Here is a 25,227-nt window from a genome sequence, read left to right as displayed (position 1 = left end):
AATCAGAGCTGTTTCTATTACTTGAACACTTCAGAACATTTTGTGCTGTTCATTCATGGTCAAGGAAAAAAATGTATGAAAGAGTGAAAGAAGTTAATCTACAAGTGAGGACTGTCTGAACATGTAAACATTCAACTTGCAGTTTATTAATCTGTATCAAAACAAACCAGGGCTTGTTTATCTTGCCCACACTGGAAATTAAGATTTCATATGGACAAAGAACAATTTACTGTTTCACAGAACTGACCCCATGTTAAAAGAAATCTTGCCTCAATGATGCTCAATTGATAAAAACAGAAAAATAAATGTCAAAACTCTGTAGTGCAAGTTTTGTTCTAAATTTGGTGCTTTGAACAGAACGAACATGGAGACAAGCCTTTATGGGGCAAGACCAAGTACTGATGGAAACTTAAGTGATAACAGCAAAATCAAAACTTCCGCTAAGGTTGTAAACGACACTAGTGTCTCTGGAGGGTCAGCATTATTTAGAAGTGTTCAACACCTTATGGATCTGTGAACAGGCTGAGACAAACAAAGCAGACAGTACACTAGTACGGACTCCAAAGACATTGACACATTGTCCTTCTCTGCTTAAGAGAAGACAGTCTGGAACGTCACATCCTTTTGGTACTACACTGTCTGAACAACTTGGCAAATGTAAAATCAGTAAAGTACCAGAAACTCTTGCGGAATGAACTGGAAGGAACTAAAACCAAGCTGTAAATCTTCAGACATTATCTTGCAGGTAACAAAGCCAAAGGAGTCAACAGGTGCCTGTTTGCACTGAAGATAATCCTTGGCCAGGTAATCTGCTCTCTTGTAACAATAGTGGGATGTATGTATAGACAGTCACCTGAACATCCAGCTGTGAAATGCTTCTTGATGTGCCATATGGGAAGGAAAGTGGACAGAACCACAGACTACATGAACAAATTATCATCTCATAGCTATATATTTTCAGCGCCTTGCAAGGATATCCTGCAGAATAGTTTAATCTCAGTCATGCTTTTTTCTCTGGAAGTATTTCTCATAAGTAAATCACGTATAAGAGGAATTCAACTAACATTTTAGCAGGAATTCTTGTTTAGACTGGCTGACCTACATTTCAAAGGGATTTCCTGCTGAAATTATTATTTTTCTTCAGTTGTTTTATTCACTAATAAAAATGAATTCTGTTCATTAATAAAACTAGGGATTTTTTACTTTGTTTGGTTAAGGATCTTACAGGAGGAAGCATCAAGATTCCAGGAGGACATCATAACCTGCAAGGAACTTGTTTCTGACATGTGGAAATAGGCAGAAAGAAAGGTACTACATGGTCCTCTCACTTACTTCTGCACATGTTCAAGTTCACTAGAAGACTCATCATTGCAACACAGTCCTTCGGGTCCGTCAGCCTCACGAACCTGCAAGGCCTGGACTCCTATTTTCAGCTACAATACTTTGGGACCACTAACACAAGGACTCTTCTCTAGTTTAGAATAGTTGTTTATTGTAGGGTGAAAGCAACATCTATGAATCTAACTCCACTGAAATAGGAAAGTGGCCTTCTTACAAGCTCATGTCAACATACAGGAAGGATAACCTGTGAACTACTGTACCAAAATGATATTGTATCAAGCCATATCTCAGGATTAAAAGGAACTCAATAACCACAAACTCAATAATTATAAATAATGTGCCCTGATGTGCTTAAAAAAATTGTCAGGATCTATTTTGGTTTACCACACAAGAAGTTACCCTACCTCTCTAGCTAATAAAATCCCCATCCTCATTTTATCTTTTGTTTATTAGTTTAAGGTTTCTTAGTATAATATGGTTAAATGGTTCGTTTTGCAGAAAACTAGGTCACTTTCAATACTCTAGCATATGCAAGATTTTCAATCTCATCTTTACAGTGTCAATTGTCAAAGCATTTAATAACCAATGGACATTTTCTGCCTTTCCGTTGAGCTTCTTTCTAAGCAACAGCCTATTTGGGTTGGCAAGAAGTACAATAAGTGGCTACACTAAAATTGCTTCCAGTACTCTTTCACAGATTCATATCAACACCACTGAGTACTGGTCAGCAAACCACCTAGAAACTGTTTCAAATAAATGAGGTCAATTTGATATAAGGAAAGAAAAGTACAGACTTCATTTATTTCATTACATCTTACACCAACTTCCTAGGTACATGTATTTTATCTCACACACACCTTGCAAAATACATTACCTGTTCTGAAAATCTGCTACCATGTCCCTTCGTTCAGAAATCTTTGAAGAGCCATCCAATCTCATGTAGGTATGTTTCCTATAAACCATGTATTCCTGCAAAGAACATGGACCAAAAAAATACAGTTGTTCTTGAAACTGTTCAATCTTGATTCTTTCAGAAAAAAAAAAAAAACCACAATAAAAGCAGGATTGCTAATTACAATAAGGTTCCCTAAACATCATCAACAAATGTTCTGTAAGCAATACTTGGTAATAATACAATCCAGAAATTAAAGCTACTCCATCATATGTTGGCTTTTGCATTCCATGTAAGAGATAAATGACAATGTCAGTTCAGAGTTGGGGATATATTTGCTGCACTGCAGACCTGGTACATGCCTTTTCCTATAAATAAATAGGGAAACAAAAATCACTAAAATGGGAAGTTTGTTTTCACAGAGTCTAAATTTTTACTAAATCCCAAGCTTTTACTGTGCAAGCAAACCTTTCCAAACAAACCAATTGCACCTGCTCCCTGTCGATTTTATACCATTTGACTGGTGGTTTTTAAAATCTGGTGCTGTATAATGTCTGTCCAGGTTTCATCTCAGCAGCGAAGAACCTCTGAATCTCTTGCACACAAGAATACTTTGAACATTACACTGGTGTGTCAGCCCACAGCTCCTGCCAGGCAGCAGAACTGAAATCATTGCCTGAGACACATATCAAATGGCATCAGCCAGGAATGCTGTAAGCAAAGGCTTTTTCCAGTGAGACACATTTTTCATGCTCTAAGGTTCTCAGCATTTTCTGATACCTGTGCAACTTTGAATAAAATCTAAATTACATACAAAGCTCAAATAACCACAGAGTTTCTCTGGAAAGCTATCCTCTGGGGTGCTTGAACAATGGGATCCTTGCTTGGCTGACAAGATGCAACATCTACTGGTTACAAGAGTTAGGTTTAACCCTACTGATGCATGAGTCTTTTTGAGATGCTGTGAGTGCAAATGAAGACAGAAAGGAACAGATAATGCTTTAGCAGCAAGAACTATTGGATTCATCTCGCTCTAAACCACAGTGCTCAGCAGACACAGAACTGATATGCTATGAGAAGACATGGCAGTGCCTGCACTCCCATGAACCTTCTGACAGTACCATGCCCAGTTCTCCTTTTCCACCATCCTTCAGGGCTCCTGATCCCTTTGTGTTCTGCTTCACTACTGCAGAAATGGTGAAAGAGCTGCCATATTATAAGGAACTGAGAAAAAATTGATGTGGAGGAAGCAAGCTTCAATGTGAGACAGATGAAAGAGAAAATTAGGTAAATAAAACTGTGGAAATGGCCAAATCCACACTTGGACCACCTCTTCGAAACAGAGCTCATGGCTAGTAGGATTTCTGGAGGGAGTACAACAACAGAAGTTCAAAGCAGAGAAGAGCAACTTCACTACACAGACAAACAAGTCCTAATTTACTGTTGATTTATTCAATTTCTGTGACAGGTTTCTGTCACCAACTAAAACCAGAGAGAATTGTCAGTTAGGCACTATGATGCCACCTTTTCTCCAGAGTTGAACAATCCTTTTACTATCACCACAAGAACCTTTTCCTTTCATTTCTTTGTTACTGTCTTTATCTGCCTTTATGATGATTCAACCTTTTGATCTTGATTTAGACTTCCCTCATCTATTAACCATCTTTTCATTATCTGTCTTCTAAACAAAGCAGCACAAACAGAAAACAACTTCATTCATTCCATCAGGTGCATTTATTCTTATTCCAGACCAGACATTTTCACAAAGGCACAGAGTGCAAAAGAACAAGTTATTCTACACCTGCAGTACTGGCATTTATGGGCTGTTCCCCCAGGTCTGTGAATTAGCTTTGTACATTAGCCCTTAGCTAATCATCTAACAGGTTCTGGTCTGCCTCCATCCACCTTCCTCTGATCAAGGTGGATGCTTCACAGTAGTGTAACAGTGCTCATACGAAACATCCTTTTGTTGTGAACTGGTTTTGTGCAGTACTTTCCCAAATATTAACAGTATACCCTTTCAATTCAGAAAAAAAGTAAGAAAAAAAATCCACATTGCAATTCATACTACACTTCTCAGCAGTTCAGTGTTCTGATCACTCATAGAAATGGCATGCTTTCAGCTAAAGAGACAACCCTGATGGCAAAGAAGATATTTAAAGAGTAAATATACCTGGTCTGTACTGTAATTGTGGAAGGCACTTGATGACTGCTCACTTTTCTAGTTCCCCACAAGGAATGACGGAGTGGGGTGGGGAAACCTCAGAGGGAGGCTTCAGTCTCATATAGAGATCCTTATACTAGACCTGCTTGAAAAATCTACCTGCCAGTCTTGTTTAGTGTAAGGGGTCACCAAGCCACCAGAAGCATCAGTCTAGGACAAATAATGAAACCCTTGCAACAGAGCACCTACACGGGAAACAAACAACACACGATGACCTGAGTACGGTAAGAATGTAGTGCCTGCTAAAGCCAGTGCTCTTCTGGGCTTCCACACTGATACTTTCTCAGTAAAATGTTTTCCCTTCATATTATTTCACAGTCTAAATTGAGTACTCTTACGTTTTAACACAACTCATTAACTTTTGGTAGAGTACAACCAAAAGTAGAACATTTTACTGCATGCAGAACATAATTCGACTCCTCATCTCATGAATACAATCTGATTCCCAGTGAAACCATGGACAATTGCTCTTCAGGAAGACAGCAATCATATGGAGAAAAACAAACAAAATCTTAAAAAGTATGAAATACACATCTGCATGAAATAACAATACTGAAATTACAGTTTATCCTCTTCTGTTGAAAGCAAATAATTTTCCTCTATGTATTTATAGCTGCCATTTTATAATGGCTGAACTACTCAGCAGTTCTTCAGTTGAAGCTACATAAAACAAACAAGGTTTTATAACTTTGTAAACAATGTGCTTTGTGCTCTCTGCCCTGCGTAGATTAGGTTAGTGTAATATAGTCCAAATACTGTTAAAAAAGACATCCTATGTTTTTTCATATTCAAGTAGGCAGATGGGATATATTTTGATAGATCAGGAAAAATATCTACAGATCCACAACTTTTGCAAGGATTTTCTTATTAATTGAGTCCTTACTTGGTTTTTAGCTTGCTTAACTTCAGCTTCTGTTACTTGGGTGGAGAGAAAGAAAAACGAGGACTAAGTAGGTGGCTTATTTGGATAATAAAACACAAATGAAGTTGAACATTCAAGAGGTGGAATAGCAAAACATTGTGCTCACAAGCCTTTAAAATGGAATGCTAAGAGAAAAGACAGAAGCACTAAACACTCAGCTTTATGAGCTCCATGGTGTAATGCAGGGTATCAACAAACCTACACCACGTCCAATGTTTGCCAAAAAAAGAGGCATACAAAGCAATGCTAGGCAAACTGCCAAAATACAGAATTGCGACCATGCAAGTTCTGTTTTTCCTCACAGCAGCAAAAACAAAATTCAGCTTGTGATTTGTTATTGAACTATTAACTGCTGACCTTAAAATACTCTCCTGTTCATACAAAACTCATGACTTAGGCAGCTATTGATTCAGGCTTCTCACTTTTTCTCTTCAGTTTATTGTGGAGAAAACAGTATCCTAGCTCTTTGATGGCATGGCTGCTCATCAAATAATGATTTTTTTGTTTTTTCTTCAGAGGCAGACTGCCTGTATTTAAATTATGAGTCATGACTTCATTCCTTATCTCTTTCCTATCCCATATGCCAGAGAATCTCTTAATGTTTACCAAACTTCTGCAGAGGAATCAGATATTAGCGGGAAACGGTAAAAGTCTGTGAAATTACAACATAAACACTGTAAAATTTACCACTGTTTTTCCTCTTCCTTCCAATAAAAGGGCATGCAGGCATTGAATGAAAATAGAAGGAAGCAGTTCAAAACCAGAAAAAGAGGATAATTAAGCCATGCAACCCCTTGCCACAGGGCAGTGCAAATGCCAACACCTAACAAGGTGTCAAGATGCAAATGAACAACTTCATGGAAGAAGAATCCATGTTGGACTACTGAGTATGCAGGAGGCACATTTGGTTCAGAAACCCCTTGAACTGCAAACTGCTGGAAATTGAGTGACTAAGGGTGAAGTATCACTATTCTTGTACACTTTCCTCCTACCATCTGCTGCTATACACTGGTATCAGTATAACACTAGGTAGGACCTTAGGTCTAACTTTGTATGGCAGTTCTTATATTTTCATATTAATGCATTAACTGGGTATCCTCTGGTAAGCAATTTTATGTCAGGTTTGCTGCATCCAAATTATAGTACTTTCTCCAAAACAGTGTTGCTAAATCTCCATCTTCATAAATTGTCTTCTGTCAGCTCTAGCTCTCCTACCTCCAGTAAGTCAATCATCCGTGTCATCTGGGAGTAAATGAGAACTCTGTGCCCTTGAGATTTCAGCCGTGTCAACAGAAGATCAAGAGCATGAAGTTTTCCACTGTCAGTGATCAGACTTTCTTTATCTAAAAAGAAATAGGACAAAAGCATGTAACTAATAAAGCAAACCCAGATACATGCAACAAGTTAGCTTTTAAGTTTTCCTAGCACTTCACTGCATTATAATCCCTGAAGTAAGGAGGTGTGATGGAAGAAACTGCAACATCCCTTCTGGCTGATACTTAAAATCACAATGGTAACAATAACTTTTGTTTGCTGGGACAGGAGCAATATGAATATACCCACCTGGCAAAATCTTGTCACAGACTGATCTCCTCTCAAGTATGGGCTCAATCATTTTTTTGGATAGCCATATCCCTCATGTAAGCTTTTATTCTGACCATATCAACAAGCACTATATGCCTTGACACTTCAAGAAATGTTTTCCACTTCACACATGAAAATGGGGTCCTTTGCACATTTGCTGCTACCTGCTGCTGAGCTTTAGATTCATCCTCCACAGATCACACCCCTCACCAACACAGAAAGTGAAGAACAGCTCTCTAGGTCACTGTAAAACAACAGTCCCCTCACAGAACTGCCTTGTTCTTCCCTGCCCTCTCCTTTTTTTTTTCTCTTTTGTTTTGTTTAAGAAATGTTTCCAGATGGCAATCTTTTCAGTCACTTCAGATTTTATACTTCATGTCCTCTCTATTTCAGCACTGCTCATGAAGTATTTTTCAGGAAGGAGATCTTCCTGTTTGTACATTCTGTACATAAACTTCAGTAAACAATACATTACTGTTTAAAGAGGATGAAGAGAAATTTTCTTCCAAAAAATTATCTGTTGGAAAGGCCATTGATGATTCTCTATTCTTTTGGATGTCTGAACTTAGGTTTACAGCCAAAACGGAAAGCTGACAACTGCAGATGGTGCGGGCTAGTACAGAACCCAAGTATTTTCAACATGTCTAGCAGGTAATGTTCTCTAATGTCTAGCAGGTAACACTTTTGCACACTTCCTCCTTCACAGAATGAATTAACTCATGGGCTGAAGAAAATCCAGCTTTCTGTATGGCAGTTAACTGTCTTGCCCAATATCCCAATTAAAAAAAAAGTTATATACAAAAATTAATTCTTTCATCTGACCACCATGCATTTTAATATAGCCAAAACCAGGTTCATACCAGTGGAAGAGAAGAGCACAGATCACACAAGAGCACTCCTAAAAAGATCTTATAAGCACAGCAGGCAACACAGTTCATGAGTACCAAAGTGGTGTGGTAGGTGGACAGCAATGTGGCAGAGTAGTAAGCAATTCCTGCAAGAACAACTATGGACTTGCTGAGAAAAGCAGGAATGTAGTTGCTCTCTTTCAAAAACATCCTTTAGCTTAAATATAAATAGTGGACTTGATGCTGGAATTAGTGGGATCTACATTAGAATATCAGAAGACGCAACCAACAGTCTCCTTTCTGAAATTCAAAAAATTGTGAGTTACCATATTGTTTAAAATAATTAGGTATTCTACTTGCTCTACAAATCAATGCTGTGAATGCTCTCTCCTATGGTCATTCTAGAGCCATGCACCCGCATTCACTAGCTAAGAACCCAAGACAAGACAGATCTGCTCTTTCTTGCTTGTCTGCCTATCTAGATAGTCACTGTTTTTCTCCCTTTTGCTCTTCATTTTGGCAGTGATGATCATGCTCTGCCAGGAGCAAGCAGCACATCATTGCTTGAAATGTTAGCGACTACCTTAGGGAATCCATTAACTGGAGAGCCAAGCCAAGGAAATACTGTAAGGAAAACTCAAGCCCACACATCAGGCCGGCATTTGTTCTAAGTGCAACATAATGTATAACGATGCACTCATCTCTAGAACAGAATTCAGTCCCAATTACATATAAATCATTAATAGCTTCATGTGTTCTTCAAAGGAGAAACAAATTTTGAGCACAGGCCGTTAAGGAAAATGGAAACGACTTACAGCTATTTTGATTTAAAATACACCTATAGAAGCCAAAACTTCTGCACAATAGCAGTGTTTACTCTTTACAGAAAATATTATTATTTCCTTTAATTATAAATACAGCCATGACATTCTGCTTTTATTCTAACTGGTCAGCTTGCTATTTCAGAATGAATTAAATTGAGTGAAGTTACATGAAAAGTCTAGATATACATGACAAACTAACACAATTATTAACCAAAAGCCACCTGACTGGAAGAAAACTCAGAGAACCACCAGGGTCTGTTCAAAAGTCAGTCCTGATAGGATCAGATTAACATATAGCAAGTTTCCAAAAGCAAAATGCTTTCTGTTTTTCTCACAAAGGCATGAATAGGTAGAATTAAGCTTTGCTAACTGGAAATGATGCGCGTCCTTTGCTGCTGGCTCCTGAGGTCTCCATTGTGTAAGTAACTATTTTTAAATCGCAATGAAATGCAAATTAGAAGTAAAGAATTTATTTGCAGATGGTCTGAAAAGTTAGCAACTTGTTAACAGTTCATAAGTCATCCAATATTTCAGCAGCAAAGCAGACTGCACTGGTGAGAAAGTTTTTGGGGTATTTTTTAGGAGAGCAAAACAAAAAAGAGTACTACCAAAAAAGAGATTTATCATCTCAAAGAGAAAACCATTTGTCCCTAACCTGGCACCTTTAAGTATGCTATCCTGATGCCATTGTGTTTTCCAAGATCAAGTATTTTTCCATGCTGAAAGCCTGCCACCTAGTGCTTCAAAGAACAAATTCTGGAAAATCGTAAAAGAAAATGTATTTTACTCATGCCATCTTCAGAAAATACCACAATTAGTTAAAAGAGAAAAAAAAATGTCTTCCACCTCTAGTTTCTCTCACTTCTATTTCTAATTTTCTCTTAACTAGGAGAAGAAAATGACAACCTATTACTTTTTTAAAGGGGATTTCAAAATTTGCGTTTCTACATTTTTTTACTTTTAAGGATCAGTAACAACTTCCAATGACAAATTATTTGGAATTTTTTTTTGTTTGTTTAAAAGGAACTTCTAAAACTTTAAGTCAGTCAGGAGATAGAGGTCGTATATTGCACTGTCAGAGAGCTCTCCCCAGGACACAGTTTTTGGGTTCTTCAGCACTGTATGAAATAAACAAGGAACCAGACCAAATAAATGGCTTTCAGTCTGAAAACAACCCAAACCCAACTGCCTCCAGCCATGCAAGGATATGGACATAAATTATCTACAAGGGGATACAGTGGGCCTGGGAAGAATAGTTAAAAATGATTATGACTCAGAATAACCCTTGTCAGGAGCTCTGGCTGATGACTGTAGCTGGGCTCAGCGCTCTCTGGAGAATGAGAAAAAGTGCCTCTGGACATGCAAAAAGCAGAGGAAAGAGAGATAAAGCCTGGGTTCCAGTTGACACCCCTGGTTCCCCTCCTGACGGCACAATGGGGTCAGTGAGGAGCTAGCTGGCTCTCACAGTAAACAGCCAGTGAGGCCGGTGCTTTTTATCGATACTAAAAGGACTCAGACACTTCCTGCCATTTAATCCAGGACCATTTTTCTTTCAAAGAACAGGAAAAGCCTCAAGAGATTCCCACAGTGATCACAGCTGAGCCTGCTGCCAGGGTACTGGGAACGCTGAGTCTGGGAGAGGACAGATCAGGGTTTAGGAGAGAGAGGTGTCCCCCTTTTCTTGTCACCTATTTGCCACAGACCTTTACAGCGACTGTTCCATTTGACATTTGCTAGACTTTAGCCTTGCAAGTGGCTCCTTCAGCACATCACTCACTTTCTGTAAGGCACCAGGCCTGTTTCTGCACCTATGAACACAGCTGTCCTGTTGTGGTGTGTGCCCTCTCCTCTCAGAGTAAGTTTAGGTTTGAATGCTACTTTCTACTTAATTAAAACACAGCTGTACAAAACTACTTTTTTTAAGCCACTTCTAGGTCCAACACTTCCTAAATTAAACCAGCTTTACGTAACACACTCATCTCAGCCTCCTTCTCAACCAAATTCTGTTGTGCTTTGACAAAAATTTGCCTACCCCTGCACCTATTCTCTCACTCCTGTAAGCTTCTTGTACCTCACCTTTATTCCTCTAAAATTTTTTTGCTGATAACAGTCCCCAGCTTAAAATGGAAGTCTTTCAAGAGAATGCAGCCCTGTCTCTTTCCTGCATTGGCTACTTTTCTGCATTTCTCTATCCATGTCTTCTATCTTATCTCCTCAATACTTCCCGATTTTCTGCTACAGGGATTGATTTTCTTTTTCCAAATAACTGGCAAACAACTAAAAGAATTCCTAGAAAAACTATAAAATTATCAACTATCACTGAATATTAATCCAGTGCAAGCTCATGAAAAATGGTTTCTCCATTACATAGGTACAAACGTGCATGTGCTTCAAATGACTCCAAACAATTAAAAAGGTACCTTCTTAAACCGGACTGTAGCAAGCAAAAGGCCATTTTCCTCTTACTGTATTAACTTCCCCTGCCAAACATCCTTGACCCAAAAGGGTCTGGGAATAACTTTGCATCTGGCAGTGTAAGCTGTTTTTCCTCTTGGCTATCTATCAGATCTCTAGTACTTTCTGCAGAATTCTGCTCGCTGCTCAGGACCATCTTCTGACAGCTAGAGCATGTCCAGCCCATGAAAGTCACTGCAGTGCTGGCAATCAAACCCTATGAGATCTTGGATTGCTTTTGTCTAATTCTAAGAAAAAACTAAGTACATTTATTTTACTGGTACACTGGTACCTCTTTCCCACTTTACAAGGAAATATGAATAAGTCTTCTTCATTTCAACCAAAATTCAGTAAACCCTTCATACTTTATTTTCCAGGCCAATTTCCTCTGAACTTGGTCCTCAAACCCATCCTTCTCATGGTAGACTGCTACAAGTAATTTTAACCTTTTCACTAGGTAGACCAATAAAAGATCTTTTAGGACAATATGAAGCTCTTCCAACACCTTAGGAGGCAAGGTATATCTCTAACTTTTCATCCAATCTTCCTATCTCCAACCTCAAAACAGTATTTGGTTGTGAGAGCAGACTGTGCTCTAGTAAGCAAGTCTACCTCTTTACAGTCATTTGGAAGACTGACATGCAAAGAGAGATTTGCAGGCATTAGAAAAACCTGTATTAGACTTTTCAGTATCCATCAAAGATTTACTTCAGACAGAGGATGCAAAATCATGGTGTATTTTAAGATATCAGGGTTAGCTTTCACTCTGAAGGAAAAGCAAACACACAACGACCCCCAACCCTTCAAAAAGCCCATAACCAAGCATAAATTACCACAAAATAACAGATGTTCTTATTTATCTTATCTCTGTTCCACTACAACCTCCAAACTTACCTGGTATCCTGATAAAAGACCAGCCGTTCTGAGGCCTGATCCCTAAGAGCCCTCCTGGATGCTCTGGGAAGAACTGGGAGCACTGCTTCAGCCAGTCAGCTGCTAGCTCAGGGGATCCATGGAGTACACACTGCTTTGCTTCCAGACTTCCTCCTTCCCTTAGTGCCCTGCGCTCATATTCTGCACTTCGGTCATTGCAGTAGAATTCCAGTGGCACAGCTGTTACCTACAAGTAAAATAATAATAGTCAATATTCTTGCTCACATTTCTCCTCATCCCCAAATCCCCAGTTCAAGTACCTTACCATGGGATCAAATTTTCAAAGTCATATCATTATGAAATGCAGAAACAGAAAACAATCTTTTGTTTGGCTTAAACCAAGCAAAGACGCAACACCTCTCCACACCACGAAAAACACCATGTAAACAACCAGGCACAGAAAACCTTCCTTTTGATAAACTATGCCTTGTGCCAACTGCTACACAACTGACAGCAAAGCTAGAAGAGTAATATCCTTGCTGTACCTCTCCTTTTGCCAAGATTTCTTTTATTTATTTGTTTATTTTTAGTTCCACCCTTCACAATCAAGTAAGTATTTATCTCATTAGCAGAAATGACACTTACATATTGTCCTTAACAGAAATTCATTTGATAATTCAAAATTAGGGAGATTCAAAAATTAGAAAGGGGAAAAAAAGGAACAGCATATTTCTTGGGCTTTACAGCTGCTTTGAACAGAAGTGGGCCACAGAAATAGTGGTCTTTTTCTTGTGGCATTCTATGAATCCTATGCCCTATTACCTGTTTCAGTATATACAATCCAGCTGGACAGACCAGTGTTGCAAACAAGGGAAGTGTGATTTCATGCCATGTAAGCTGTTCTGGAACAACTCCATCAGTTTCACTCCCCCTTTTCTGCCCCATCCGCCCAAATCCGTACAGAGTGGAAGGCGCACATGAGCCAAACAGCTGAATGCCAGTGGCTGCAAGGTGCTTGAGCAAACTCTGTTCCAGCAGACAAGGCTGCATTTTGTAAAATCTGCAGCTTTCTCTTCTCTCTCCCTTACCACGGTAAAGGACAACAACCAAAAGTGAAACTGAGCCATGGTACACAGCAGGACAGGCTGCTCTGCTGGATTTAACTTCAGATACTTCACCAACAGTTAAATCACATAATCCAAAGTAAACACAATTACAACACTTTAACACAAATATAAATGCAGAATAATTCACTGTCTAGCACAAGAATTAAAAAAAAAAAAAAAAAGCAGATAACCAACTTCTTTCTACCTTTTTTGAATATAAGTCTGGTTTTGGGAAAACATTCTGGAGTGTTTACAGAAACTGTTTATAACCAAGTTTACAAAAGAAAGCAAGTAGAAGCTTTTACATACTATCTAAAAACTTAATAATGTGTTATAAACTCACATAGAAATGAAAATAAATGGTAGTATTAAGACAACTAACCTTACAGTAACAGAGAAATTTGAAATGCCATGACAATTTCTTCACCAATATAAGAAGCAAATATATCACTACTTTAGAAGTCATTGTTGCTTTTATTTTAGAAGTACAATGAAAAAAATCCTCCATGTAAAGTCATAGAAGTTAAAAACACTGTCATGAATCCTAACAGTGTGCAAAATGACACTTCCTCCAGGACTATGAAAAGCAATGTAACAAATGAACAACAGAGAAAATCAAGCTTGTGAAAGTTTTCACACTTAAAAAAGGCAGCAGGGCTGCATAGGAAGAAACAGTACAGAAACCTATAGGTTTTCATGGAGAACAGTAAAGAGTGGACTTCCTTCAGAATTGAGCAGGGGTGGGAATTAACGTGATAATGGGACATCTGAAACATTAAACACAAGAAAAGAACCATCTTTGTATTGCAGATGAAAAGCTTCTATGTTTGAAGGGGGTTTAAATTTTTCTTCCAGCTTACTCTGGTGTGATGTAACTGCTACATATTGAGAATAATATATGCAACATTGTATCATGCAAATAAAAACATTTTAACAGCTTAACTAAATGCTAAGCAATAGACAGTTTAATTACCACCAGTTTCAAACAAGGCACTTTAGAACTGTAAGGTAAAGAGAGCAACTCCTCCCTCAGAACTGCCTGGTATCTTATATGTCAGCTGTACCTCACTGAACATTTGTCAGCTAACTCAAAGTAACAGGTATTAAGCAAGGTTTCCTAGCTGGAAGTGTGGCTTTGACCAGTTTTACAGGAGCTCTTCTCATAGGAATAAATTAATCTCATAGAGACTTCTCTTTACAAGGGCCAAACAATTGTTTAAACATATTAATGAGCACAGTTACAGTAAATAACAAAAACAACAAAAAAAACCAACAAAAAAGCACACAATATCTTTGCAAAACAGTAAATCCAGTGCTTTTCCAGATGCCAAGAGCTGTTTTAAAATCTGTCTACAGGTCTTACACACAGCTACACAAAATACTGCAAAGAGAAAGGGGCTGTGTTAAGAATTTGAACACATTCCCACAACCTACAAGGTACTTTTAGAGTTGCTGCTATCCTGTACTGCCACCTGCAGTCAAAGCGTATGTCTGACCTTTGTGAGAGAGGGCAAAACCTCTCTCAAAGCACAAAAAATTCAAAATGCAAGCAAGTTCTGCCACCTGAAAAAAAGTTCTGCCACTGCTGTAAACCACAAACGATGGTACAGACTTAGGTTGTTTAAGAGACAATATTCACCATCACGTTTCAGTTCATATTTCTACACTGAACAGACTGGAACAAATACTCTTTTCAAGCACAGACAACTTGCCATACTGATTTCCAGGACCTAGATTTTTCACCTCTAGAACAGGCAGCCACTACACACAAAACAGAGCAGACTAACTTCTGACACAAACATAGCTTACCTACTGAAAACAATACACAGATTTGTACACCGGGATTTTTACAAGACAAATGAAGTCATGTCGGAAGATTCTACAAGCCACGTTTCAGTAACACTTCACTCCAAGGAAGAACTAGTAGGAGACAATCTTGAGACAAACTCTGTGTGCCTCAGTGCTATTTCTACATTAACAAGAACTAATCTTCCTACATATCCCCTGTAAAACTGACTGACATCTGAGGACCTAAGACTATCTTTACCATCAGTTCCTTTTTTTTTTTAAATGCAGGCATGTATTTCTAAGGTCCTGTATTTTTACATGCCCTTACAAGAGAAAACAATGCTTTTCTGAAACAGACAAAAAAAAAAAAATCTTTCATTCAAGCTTGTTCACACTCCTTTTTGTCATGGCATATTTTTTCAAATTTTTTTCCCCACAGGTTTGTTTTTGTGGTTTTACTTGTAACGAAAGGTAGAGCAGTCCTTAGAACTAAACCCTCCTCTCTCAACACCATTATTGTCAAACTGATTGAAAGAATAATGGTTCAGAAATACATCAAAAATATAGTGACAGGGATGTATAAAGGCATTTCCACCTTAAATTAAACAACTTAGTTTAGCTAGGACAATTGTAAAATGCTTCCTGCATTTTTCTCCATGCAAAGTTAACCTTTCAGGCACTGTGAGATGACCAAAATGACTTCACACAATATTCCAGAGTGTAAGAGAGCTGTTGAAACTAAACCAAAGTATATTACTCAAAATTTAATTAATTAGCATCTTAATGACAATGCAAGACCCATCCTCCAAGTTACATTTTTTATGATTGAGACCTATCTGTACTCATGAAAACTGCCTGCAGAGAAAAAAAAGACTGACCCCCTCCCCCAGATGCTATATAACACACGCTCCTATTTCTATCATTTGCTCCATTAACTTCCCAAAATTCATCACAGGTCAAACAACAACAGAAGGCTATAGTTTCTGGGAACGTATGTGCTCTTTCTGCTCTTTCAGGTCTTCTACACTCCTGCCAAAAGTTTCTAACAAGCATAAAATTAAAGTCTTTGTACTCCTAGAAACAAAAACCCATGTCTACGCTTAATCATTTTATACCAGCCAAGCCAAAACAAGTAACTTTTGTTCACTAGAATAAACACCAGAAGCCCCTCTCCACCCTTTCTGCTGTAGGGGAGCAATTCAGCATATCCTTCATCCATGATGCAAATTTAAGCACAAAGAGTGACAAATCAAGGGAATCTGAAGGTGGTTTTCACAACTTGCTCTCAGAACAACCTCTTATTCTCCAGCCAGGTAGTACATTGTAACTGGGAGGTGACCTGTGACTTTGAGCAGTCCAGCTGGATTCCTGGCCCCTAGAGCTGCTGACACAGAAAAATTCAGCTTCAGCAGCAGCAGGTACGTAATGAGCTTCCATTTGTGAGGTCCTGCTTGCCATCCAGCCTTCTCCAGATGCAAAAGTATAATTGCACATCATTTGATGAGGTCTACAGTAATAACTTCAACAGTGACTAAAGAACATAACATCTGGATGGTCTGGTAATAAAAATTCATTTTTTCCAGGTTTGTCAAGATCCAACAACATGGAACACAACAGCCATAGACCTAATAAAGGTCTCTTGTGCCAGCCCAGGAAACCTCAACTAAGATAATTTCAAAATTCATTTAAAAGATGATGGACAACCCCAAGCAGTAGCACTTAACATCCAAAAGCCCTAGAAAATGCCAACTTGAGTAATCCTTATACACTGCAATCTGGTGTTCCCTTACTGAAGCATAAGAGAGGAAACAAACATCCTTGTCCAAAAAGCACTGCTTCGCAGCCCTCTTTTGTCATCAGAGCTGACCAAACAACCACCTCATTCTGTTCATATCATACCTAGATTTCCCCCCTTGGCTTATCACTGAATAATTTACTTTAAAATCCCTTCTATAATTGCTTTAGGTATTAGGAGAGAAAGTGAAATCTCAGAACAACTCCTGTTGGGTGCATCTTACAACCTTCCTCTTCCCTTCAGTACACATTACAGTCACTTCCCCTATGAAAAACCCTCTATTGAATACCGTAGCAAAAGGATATCCTCACAACAGTTTCACCCAACCAAAAGAAAGTAATATATCATTCTGTTCCTAAGACACAGTTCTACCAAGATTTAAAACACAATAGAAAATACATAATTTACAACTTTACTTGGACTTACCCGTGGACTGGCTATGCACAGGAAGGACGGCAGCTCAGTCACCTGGCAGCATCGTACACATGAGGTAGCTGATCTCCTTCTATATATGACATGGTCTGAATAGCCAGTAACTGCTTTACAGTGGCTGCTGAACACAAGGTTCTGAAAACAAAATTAAAATTAAGAAGTTACTATGTTTATAAAGAAATACTCCTCTCAGATCTTCTATCCACCCATGAGGAAGACAGACAAAGCACATTCCGTACATATTGCTCTTTGAATAAGGAAAATTCCACACATCTTCTGCAGCGAGTATGTAAAAATCTTTGTGTAATTATCAGAACATTCAAATCCAGAAATGTTTGCAATCAGAATAGATCATTCTAATAACTTGTCTTGACACGCAGTTGGAACCAGAAACAAGTTTTTCCGCCTTTGAACCTTTTGACCTTAGTTTTTCTAAAGAAGGAAGTAAAGGAATATTCTAGTAGATCTGCCCCTCAGGGTGTTTTCTAGCTACTCATTTATCTATTCTGTATTAAAATGAAATTTCACAGAGAGAAAAAAATTAAGAATTGAAATCAGGCTGGATTGGTATCTTTAGACTTGCATCTTTTCCAATCTTTTCCTTCTTTCCTGTGCAAAAGGGCTCTAAATTTTATCCTGAAGATTTTGAAAGTGCTAGCAGGGTTATATGCATGAACAAACGCATGTTTAAAACCTGGAATTTGCCACAATGTCCTTTTGATACAGAAAAATATACTGACTCAGAAGTGGAGACATTTGGATGACAGTGGAGTTTAAAGAAAGGAAAGTTCTTTGAAGATGCTCAACTCTACACAGAAAGCTAACAAAAAATTTAATTTTCTTTGCTTGCATCAGTTATAGCTCCTTTTTATTGTAATTACCTCCATCAAACATTTAAATAAACTGCTTATAGACTAAGCCATTTCTGCCACTTAGCTTTTATTCTGACTCTTCTATATTCATAGAGCTCAACAGTTCTTTATTATGTTTGTTTCCCATAGTACACAGAGCATTACCCTGCACACAGTAGGAAACTAGCAATAATTTTAGAAGCATTAAGAGGTATACCTCTCACAGCCATAGGACCACAGGATATGCCCTCCTGGCAATTCCAGCAGTTCGCATAAGTAAAAGGTAAACGGGATCTCAAGTTTTGGTATTGTTCTGCCCAAGTTCCTAATGCACCAAAATTAACAGACCCTCCCAATTTTCCGAAATCCCAGTATTTGAAGTTCTAAGCATTCAGGTACATGATAGAAGCAGACACCCTGTATAACATGTCATACACTTGATAGCTGCTTTTCTATGTATGTCAAGAAATGCTAGAAAACATCACAGTAAGAGTCTATTGCAGATCATGCATTCTGGGCCCTTTTTTTTTCCATTCACTGGGCGAGATGCAGATGGCTAGCACATATCATTTGGAACCTGCTAACAAGGAAGGAAAACAGTCTGACTGTACATACATGCCAGCACTACCCACACTCAACCTTAGCCTGTAAGCGCATCTTTCAGCTGCTGCCAGTGAGACTCATGGGCTGGAGCTGGCTAAAATGAAGTTCATACTCTGACTGAACATCTGCTCCTCTATTATATAAAAGGTGAGCACAGAAAGAGCTGACAGTAGTCTTTCACTAACACCGAGCAGAGCTAAAAAGCACAGGTCAAAGCTTGGGCCACACTGGATAATGTGAAGTGATCCCAAAAACAGCCTCTTACTCAGCTGGCAATTCTTAATCAGTAATGCTGGCTTAAGCAACAACTGCTTCACATGTTTATTCCTGTCCCCACAGAGCCCCTTCTTGTCGGCCTAGCCGTCTGTACTCATTAAGATGCTGATCAAGATGAAAACAAACCCCTGCCCCTCCGCTCCAAGTGAGTTTTGTGGCATGCTTCACCACCTGGTAAAACAGACTGCATGCTGAAACAGCAGTGTTGGAATCACAGGGCTGGGAATACGTGCCTGTGGACAATGGATACGAATGCTGGCTTACTCATCTGAGAACCAGAAATAGTGGCAACAGAGCACCAACGCTGCTGCTGAAAAGGGTGAGTCCTTTCCCATGATATATTTGTGCCACTTCCTGTGCTCCTCTCCAGAAGCCTATCTGGCTACACATCTAATCAAACAACAAATTCAACAGCCATGAAAAGACAGTTTTCTGCAGCTGGCTCATACAAGGATGTGTCAGGGTATACCCGCATCGGCAGAGGCAGGGTTCCACAGCTGAGAGTAGAGAAAGGACAGCAAGAGCTAGAGGGGGAACAGTGAACAACTGCTTTAGCTCAAAGCCCCTCTCTTCCCCACCCCTGGACCCCAAACGGTGAGTACAGCTGATTTTCTGAAGAGGAATCAGCATTGCAGGCAGTCACAAGAGCTTTCCAGTAAGTTTTATGACAGCAAGCACTGGCATACTGATTGTGGCCCTGGTCAATAGAGGGGTTTGGTAATTATTTCCTGGAAAGCGAGAATAGAAGAAATGGATAAAGAGGAAGTTAACAAACTGTAATTCCAAACCTATGCAAGTTTGTTACTTAATTCTCCTTTGGAAAAAACTATCAAAGACCTAATAAAGACGACTTTAGGGCAGTTGAAGTACCCAGGAAAAAACATAAATAAAGCTTCAAGAAGGTATCCAAAATAAGATAAAAATACTTGTACCTGGGCATTAACCTTGTTTTGAGTGCTAGACTTCTGTGTGCAAATTATGAGCAGGTCACATAAGAAACATCTCTCTGAATTCTGACATATGCAGCTGTTAAGAATTCATGAATGGAGCAGTCACCAGATATAACAGGGACAGTGGAAACCAGCTTCCCATCAACCACACACATGGAAAAGACTGGGTAAGGTTACAGAACTGAACACAGCCACAGCTCTGAAATGGATCACATACCTTAGTACAACAAAGCCAAAAACCAAAGTGGAAGATTGTTAAAAAACAAGAACGTACACATCCACTACAACTATGCAATCCAAAATAAATCTTGAAAGAGGCTCTCCTATACTGCAAACAGAGCTGCACATAAATATGTGTATATTTATGTAAATATATATGCACATCTTAAGCTCATTAAAGCTCCTAAATTTTTAAATAGAAATAAAATTAGGAAAGGAAAGGAGAGAAGGGTTCATGTAAACAGAGCAGATTTCATATTAATTTAATTCAATGTATACAAATTAATACATATTGCGTGGAGGTGTTGAGCAAGGGCAATGAAGAGACCTCACACTGAAAGGGATTTCTGTGTTTACATGATGAAACTTATACTATCTTTAGACAGATGTTACTTCAATTTCAGAAATATCCATTAAAAATAAATGTGTTTCTTTTTCTACTGACTTATTTTCATACTTCGTCTCTTGCATCGGAAATGCTGATCTGAGCAGTTAAGAAAAGCCTTTCCAGATTTATACCATTTCCTTTTTCCTCTTTTCTCACCCTCCTCACTCCCTACATGTTACTATCTTACGAAGCCCAAGAGGAAGCCTTGGGAATGCTACGTTGAAAGCTTCTCCAGTTTGGGCTAAGGAAAATGTTAGTTCTTTTCACTCACAATAATGTGTGGTGCTAAAAGACAGGCATGTAAAGGGAAGTTTGTTTTCAACTCTCCCTTTGGTTTTGCACTCTCTAACCACCCCTTTTTTTTTAAGGCATTCTAAATGTAAGTTCTCCAAACAATTCTGTAAATACAGCTTATTTTAAAGTGACTTCAGGTGGTAATTTGTCTAACAGGCAGGTTAGAAAACAGCTCTGAAGTATCTGTCATAACTGCAGGGCTATTCTTCCTTTAGATTTACTGGGGTTATCACAAATGCACTGTATTGCACACACTGATGAACTCTGCTCCTCAGCTGGTTGTTTTCTGTATTGAACGTATTAGTTGCAACAGTCATTAGTTACACACAGTCAACAGCCCTGGGAACCCCGAGACACAAGTAATGACATCCTCAAAGAACAGAAATTATTTGGAGAAGCCAAATTAATGTTTAAATCTTGCCAGGCTGTGGTATAGGGAGGTCTGTAGCCTATTCAAATGCTTTACATTTAATCACTAATATTAAAACCTACACATGCATATTCCACATCTTATATTTAAAATCTATAATCTTAATCCATCTTCTGTCCTTCAGAAAGTTTAATGATTTTGATATTTATACACGCCAAACCAAGGGTTATGTAAGGAGTTAGAATGTCTTTCTACATATGTAAAAATGAATGCTACCTCCTCTAAGTGCACACTTCTGATTCCATCTTCTTTACTGCCACACAAATTCTCTTTAGCCATACCAAGAGGACAGAGCTACAGTGTAGTCTCAGAGATAAGCACTGCAGGCACTACAGAAACAGCTGACTGTAATCTCCAAAAAACTAACTGAAAGCGAATTCATATAGCATAGACATTTTATTAAGCTAGACATAGAAACACAGAATATTGAAATACCAGCACAGCCAGAGTTAACAGGCACACACATTCACTTGGCTGGCCCTTTGTTTGATAACTAGGAGGACTCATTTTGTTGGCTTTGCTGTTAACGCTGCAAAACATGACACCAAGTCCAAGGTTGGTTTCCTACTGCTTATGCGTCTTCAATTTCAACTTCCTCTACACAATATTCAATTGAATTCTGGCTATCTCCTTTCCCCTTCCAGACTCATGAGCAGAAGCAATATTCCCTAGAGAAATTTGGCAGGATCTCACTGTTTCAGAAAAGATTTTTTTTTTACTGCATATCTGCTAACTGCCCTAGATGCTTTCCTGACTCCACGCTAGCACTTTTGTGAACTTATTTCCCAGCGAACTGAATCAATGGAGCCTTAACCTAACTCAGGAAATCAACTGCAATTTAGTCATAAAAAGGCAAAATCTTTACACATATCCTAGGCAAAAGATTAGCAAAAATGATCTTGCATTACACAGTAATTTGAATACATCTGGAGTCTACCAGAAAGCAGCAGAAGCAAATTTCAGAGTAGAAACACACCACTGAAAATGGTTGTCCACCAACTATAAAACACTGTCAGGCTGGTCTCCATTTTCCCCAGTTGCTGCAACAATGTATTGAATTTGACAAGAAAAGAGTCGTTTCAGCCAGAAAATGAGCATGTTGCATGCAAAAAACATTAAGAAATTCTGAAGCTTACATATAGAATCCATCCCTGACAAATCATGAGTCTAGTTCTGTTGCTCCTGTATTTACTTTTGGTGCTGCAGTAATATTTTAAAGTCAACTGATTTATTCATTATAGCAAGTTTTGAAATGTATCGCCACATAGGAAGGAGAAAGAGGTTAAACTATTTTCCTGGTCAGCACTCTGAAGTCTCTTAACTGTATCTAAAAAAGCAGACACCACCATCATCCTGTTTCCAAGTTTGTTTTCCCTGTTTTGTAAGGACAGAATGGTTTTCACCATTTCTCACTCATGAGGATTTGCTACTGTCTCCAGATCACAGAAATTTTGCTTACCTGCAGCAAAGTGCAGCTGTGCAAGTTAGGGAAAGACAGTGGGAAATTTACATCAAGCAAGAAATCCCTGTTCCTCAAAAAACATGATCCCTGCTCTTTGTCCTCCTCAGTCTCCATCCAGGAGCGCATGTGATGGAGCCTGTAGGATGCTTTCAGAGACAGGAAAAGAGCTAACCATCTGCAACAAAACACAGGAGAAACATTTATTCACTGCTTTGTGAAAGAAAGGCTTGAGTATTTACAGCATAACTCTATTTGACAGAAATGTTTTGGTTTTTTTCAGCATATCAGGCTTACAGTGTCCTGACTTAAAGAAAATAATTTTTGCTCGACATCATCCAATTATATTACCCTGATTTCGATTTTTTCTGAGGTGACTTAACTGAATCTAAGTGACTAAATCAAGATACACTTCGAAGCACTTTATCTAAAAGGGCCAAGCCCCAGTTAGCCACTACTATTTAAAATTGCACTCTGACTTCTCTGTAAATTGCTCTACATATAAATTATGCATAACAACCTGTGTAATGAATGCAGAATTTATCATAAAGACTATTGAGATATACCAAGAGAAATCTGAATTATGTTGCTGTAGTGCAGTCAAGAAACAGTAATTCAAAATAACCATAACAAGAAAAGAATATTACACTTACAAAGCCCTAAGCAAAACATCTCTATTTATTAATAAAGACTTGCTTTTAATCTCCAATTTCTTACAGTCACTATCTTACCTGACTCAGAGTCCTTTACAGAGTACACTATAACTTAAAAAGATCACCTCTCCTTTCGAGATAATACAGTTCATGATGCTATAAATCCACAGTTCTAAGCCTACGCCTCAGAATTCCATTCCATATTAAAAACAAGACATGTGGAAAGTAGGCAATATGGCTCAGGACTGAAGAACAACTACCACACCACAAGCTTATTCCACGTGTTTAAAACGTACGCTCAATTGCAACTGGTAAGAATTGCACTGAACTGACCTTCCAAAGTCTGGATTTTGAGTTTGTTAATGCCAGCAACCTGCAGCATGACCCTAAGCAAACTCTCCTTTTGCCCTTTGACCATCTTGTGTATTTACAATGTCAATTCTTTGTAATGCAGCATTTCTTGTGACAGGGGCATAAAAATTGCATTGCCTAATGGTGCCCAATACTTGGAGGAACACTCTAGACATTGTTCTGGTATTAGATAATGACAGAGAAATTATAATATTAGGAGGCATAGAAAATGCAGGTATCATCTGATATCATCTGTACTTTTCTTGTAATTACTAAAAGAGGGAAAAAAAAAAGTTGTCCTCACCTGGCTAAATGTCCCTGATTCATAAGGTTTGCCATTTCTGCTGGAGAGACATCAATAAATCGGAGGAAAGAAAAACAGCTTTCTTCGTTGATGCCTAGGTCACAGAAAAACTGAAGTTAGGCCAACACATTTCACAGACACTCACAGCTGAAAACTAAACTTGCTTCATAAATTCAGGATACACACTCTACAGCTCATGACAAATTTAGGCAAGTAAACAGAAGACTCTAATTTAACCTAGATCTTTTAGAAATACTGAAAATTCCATCTGAATCTCTGTTGCCTGACCCCACATTCCAGCTCATTTTCCAGTGTGGGCAAGAGAAGAGTGCTTACCAAAAAAACAAAATACATTTTAGGCCCAAGTGCAGACAGTAAGAACATTTGTTCTACTTATTAAGAATCAATAGGCAGTGTGCATATTTGCAAATTCGAACACAAATCCTCCAGACAGCCGACAAGAACATGCATGCCTCTGGATGCCTGTCTCACATGCTCCCTCTCATCCAGAAAGTCAAACGGGTTAGAAGGAGATGCAGGAATTGGTAGAGAAAAGCCTTGCTGGCCCACCCATGTGCATTACATAGCCCCAATAGCAGCTGAACAGGTCCATGCTAACAGATTTCAGCACAGTAATGCAGCCACTACCTCTCTTGCTTTTTACATCGGAAGCTTTTCCCATCCCAGTAGCTGAGTGATCTAATTAGCTCTTGTAGGAAAAATATTCAATCATCTATTAATAAATTGTATCTGTCAATATAAGCAGCTTTTCTGGGGTTTTTGCTCATTGATAGATTCTGGGTCACTGGCATCTCATCTAGTTTCCAGTTGAAAGCTGGCAGTTTAAGATACTACACATAATGTACTGAAATGAATCCAAGATTTCTTAAAATTGAATCTGTGAAAAATTCACATTAGACTAAAAAGGCAGCACTAATGTCTTGAAGCAAGTTAAAACAAGACAGACTGAATTAAGATACTGAACTGGGATTAAGCAGTAACCAAATAACAAGTTATCCACAGATTGTTCTTCCAGACGCTTTCCATCCTTTCCTCTTTGCGCAAAGGAAATATATGTATAAACACTAACAAAATTCTAACAAGTTTTGATCAGATTATCTCAGAGAACTAATTAATCTGGCCTCTCAGTCCTTCTCCCTGAAGAGGACATATTAAAACGCAGCTTGCTTCCCAGGACTGTAAACCTACCCTTCCTATGGAAGAGAGACTGCTGGATGTGGTCTGGTGCAAATGGCGAAAGTAAAACCCGTAACCACCTGAAAATGAAAGCAACAAAAGCAAACATCATCACTAAGAAGGTGTTAACACTTAACATGTTCAATCACACAATCAGCAGAAGATCCAG

At 38.6% G+C, this 25,227-nt stretch overlaps 1 protein-coding gene across 1 annotated transcript in view; it reads right to left on the bottom strand.

The window, feature by feature from the left end:
- INO80 (INO80 complex ATPase subunit) overlaps positions 1–25,227 on the bottom strand; it is a 57,973-nt gene that overhangs the window by 9,593 nt on the left and 23,153 nt on the right. The window contains exons 22-28 of the mRNA XM_032111446.1: positions 25,071–25,138; positions 23,862–23,955; positions 22,554–22,731; positions 17,078–17,218; positions 11,984–12,209; positions 6,595–6,722; positions 2,216–2,310 (exon numbers count right to left, since the gene is read on the bottom strand). Of these exons, the coding sequence (XP_031967337.1) occupies positions 2,216–2,310; positions 6,595–6,722; positions 11,984–12,209; positions 17,078–17,218; positions 22,554–22,731; positions 23,862–23,955; positions 25,071–25,138 (930 nt within the window). The remainder of the gene's footprint in view (positions 1–2,215; positions 2,311–6,594; positions 6,723–11,983; positions 12,210–17,077; positions 17,219–22,553; positions 22,732–23,861; positions 23,956–25,070; positions 25,139–25,227) is intronic.

Source organism: Corvus moneduloides, chromosome 6 (genome assembly GCF_009650955.1).
Source record: "Corvus moneduloides isolate bCorMon1 chromosome 6, bCorMon1.pri, whole genome shotgun sequence".
Taxonomy (NCBI): Eukaryota; Metazoa; Chordata; class Aves; order Passeriformes; family Corvidae; genus Corvus; species Corvus moneduloides.
Note: the sequence above shows the minus strand (reverse complement) of the source record. Positions and strands in the feature narration are given on the sequence as shown.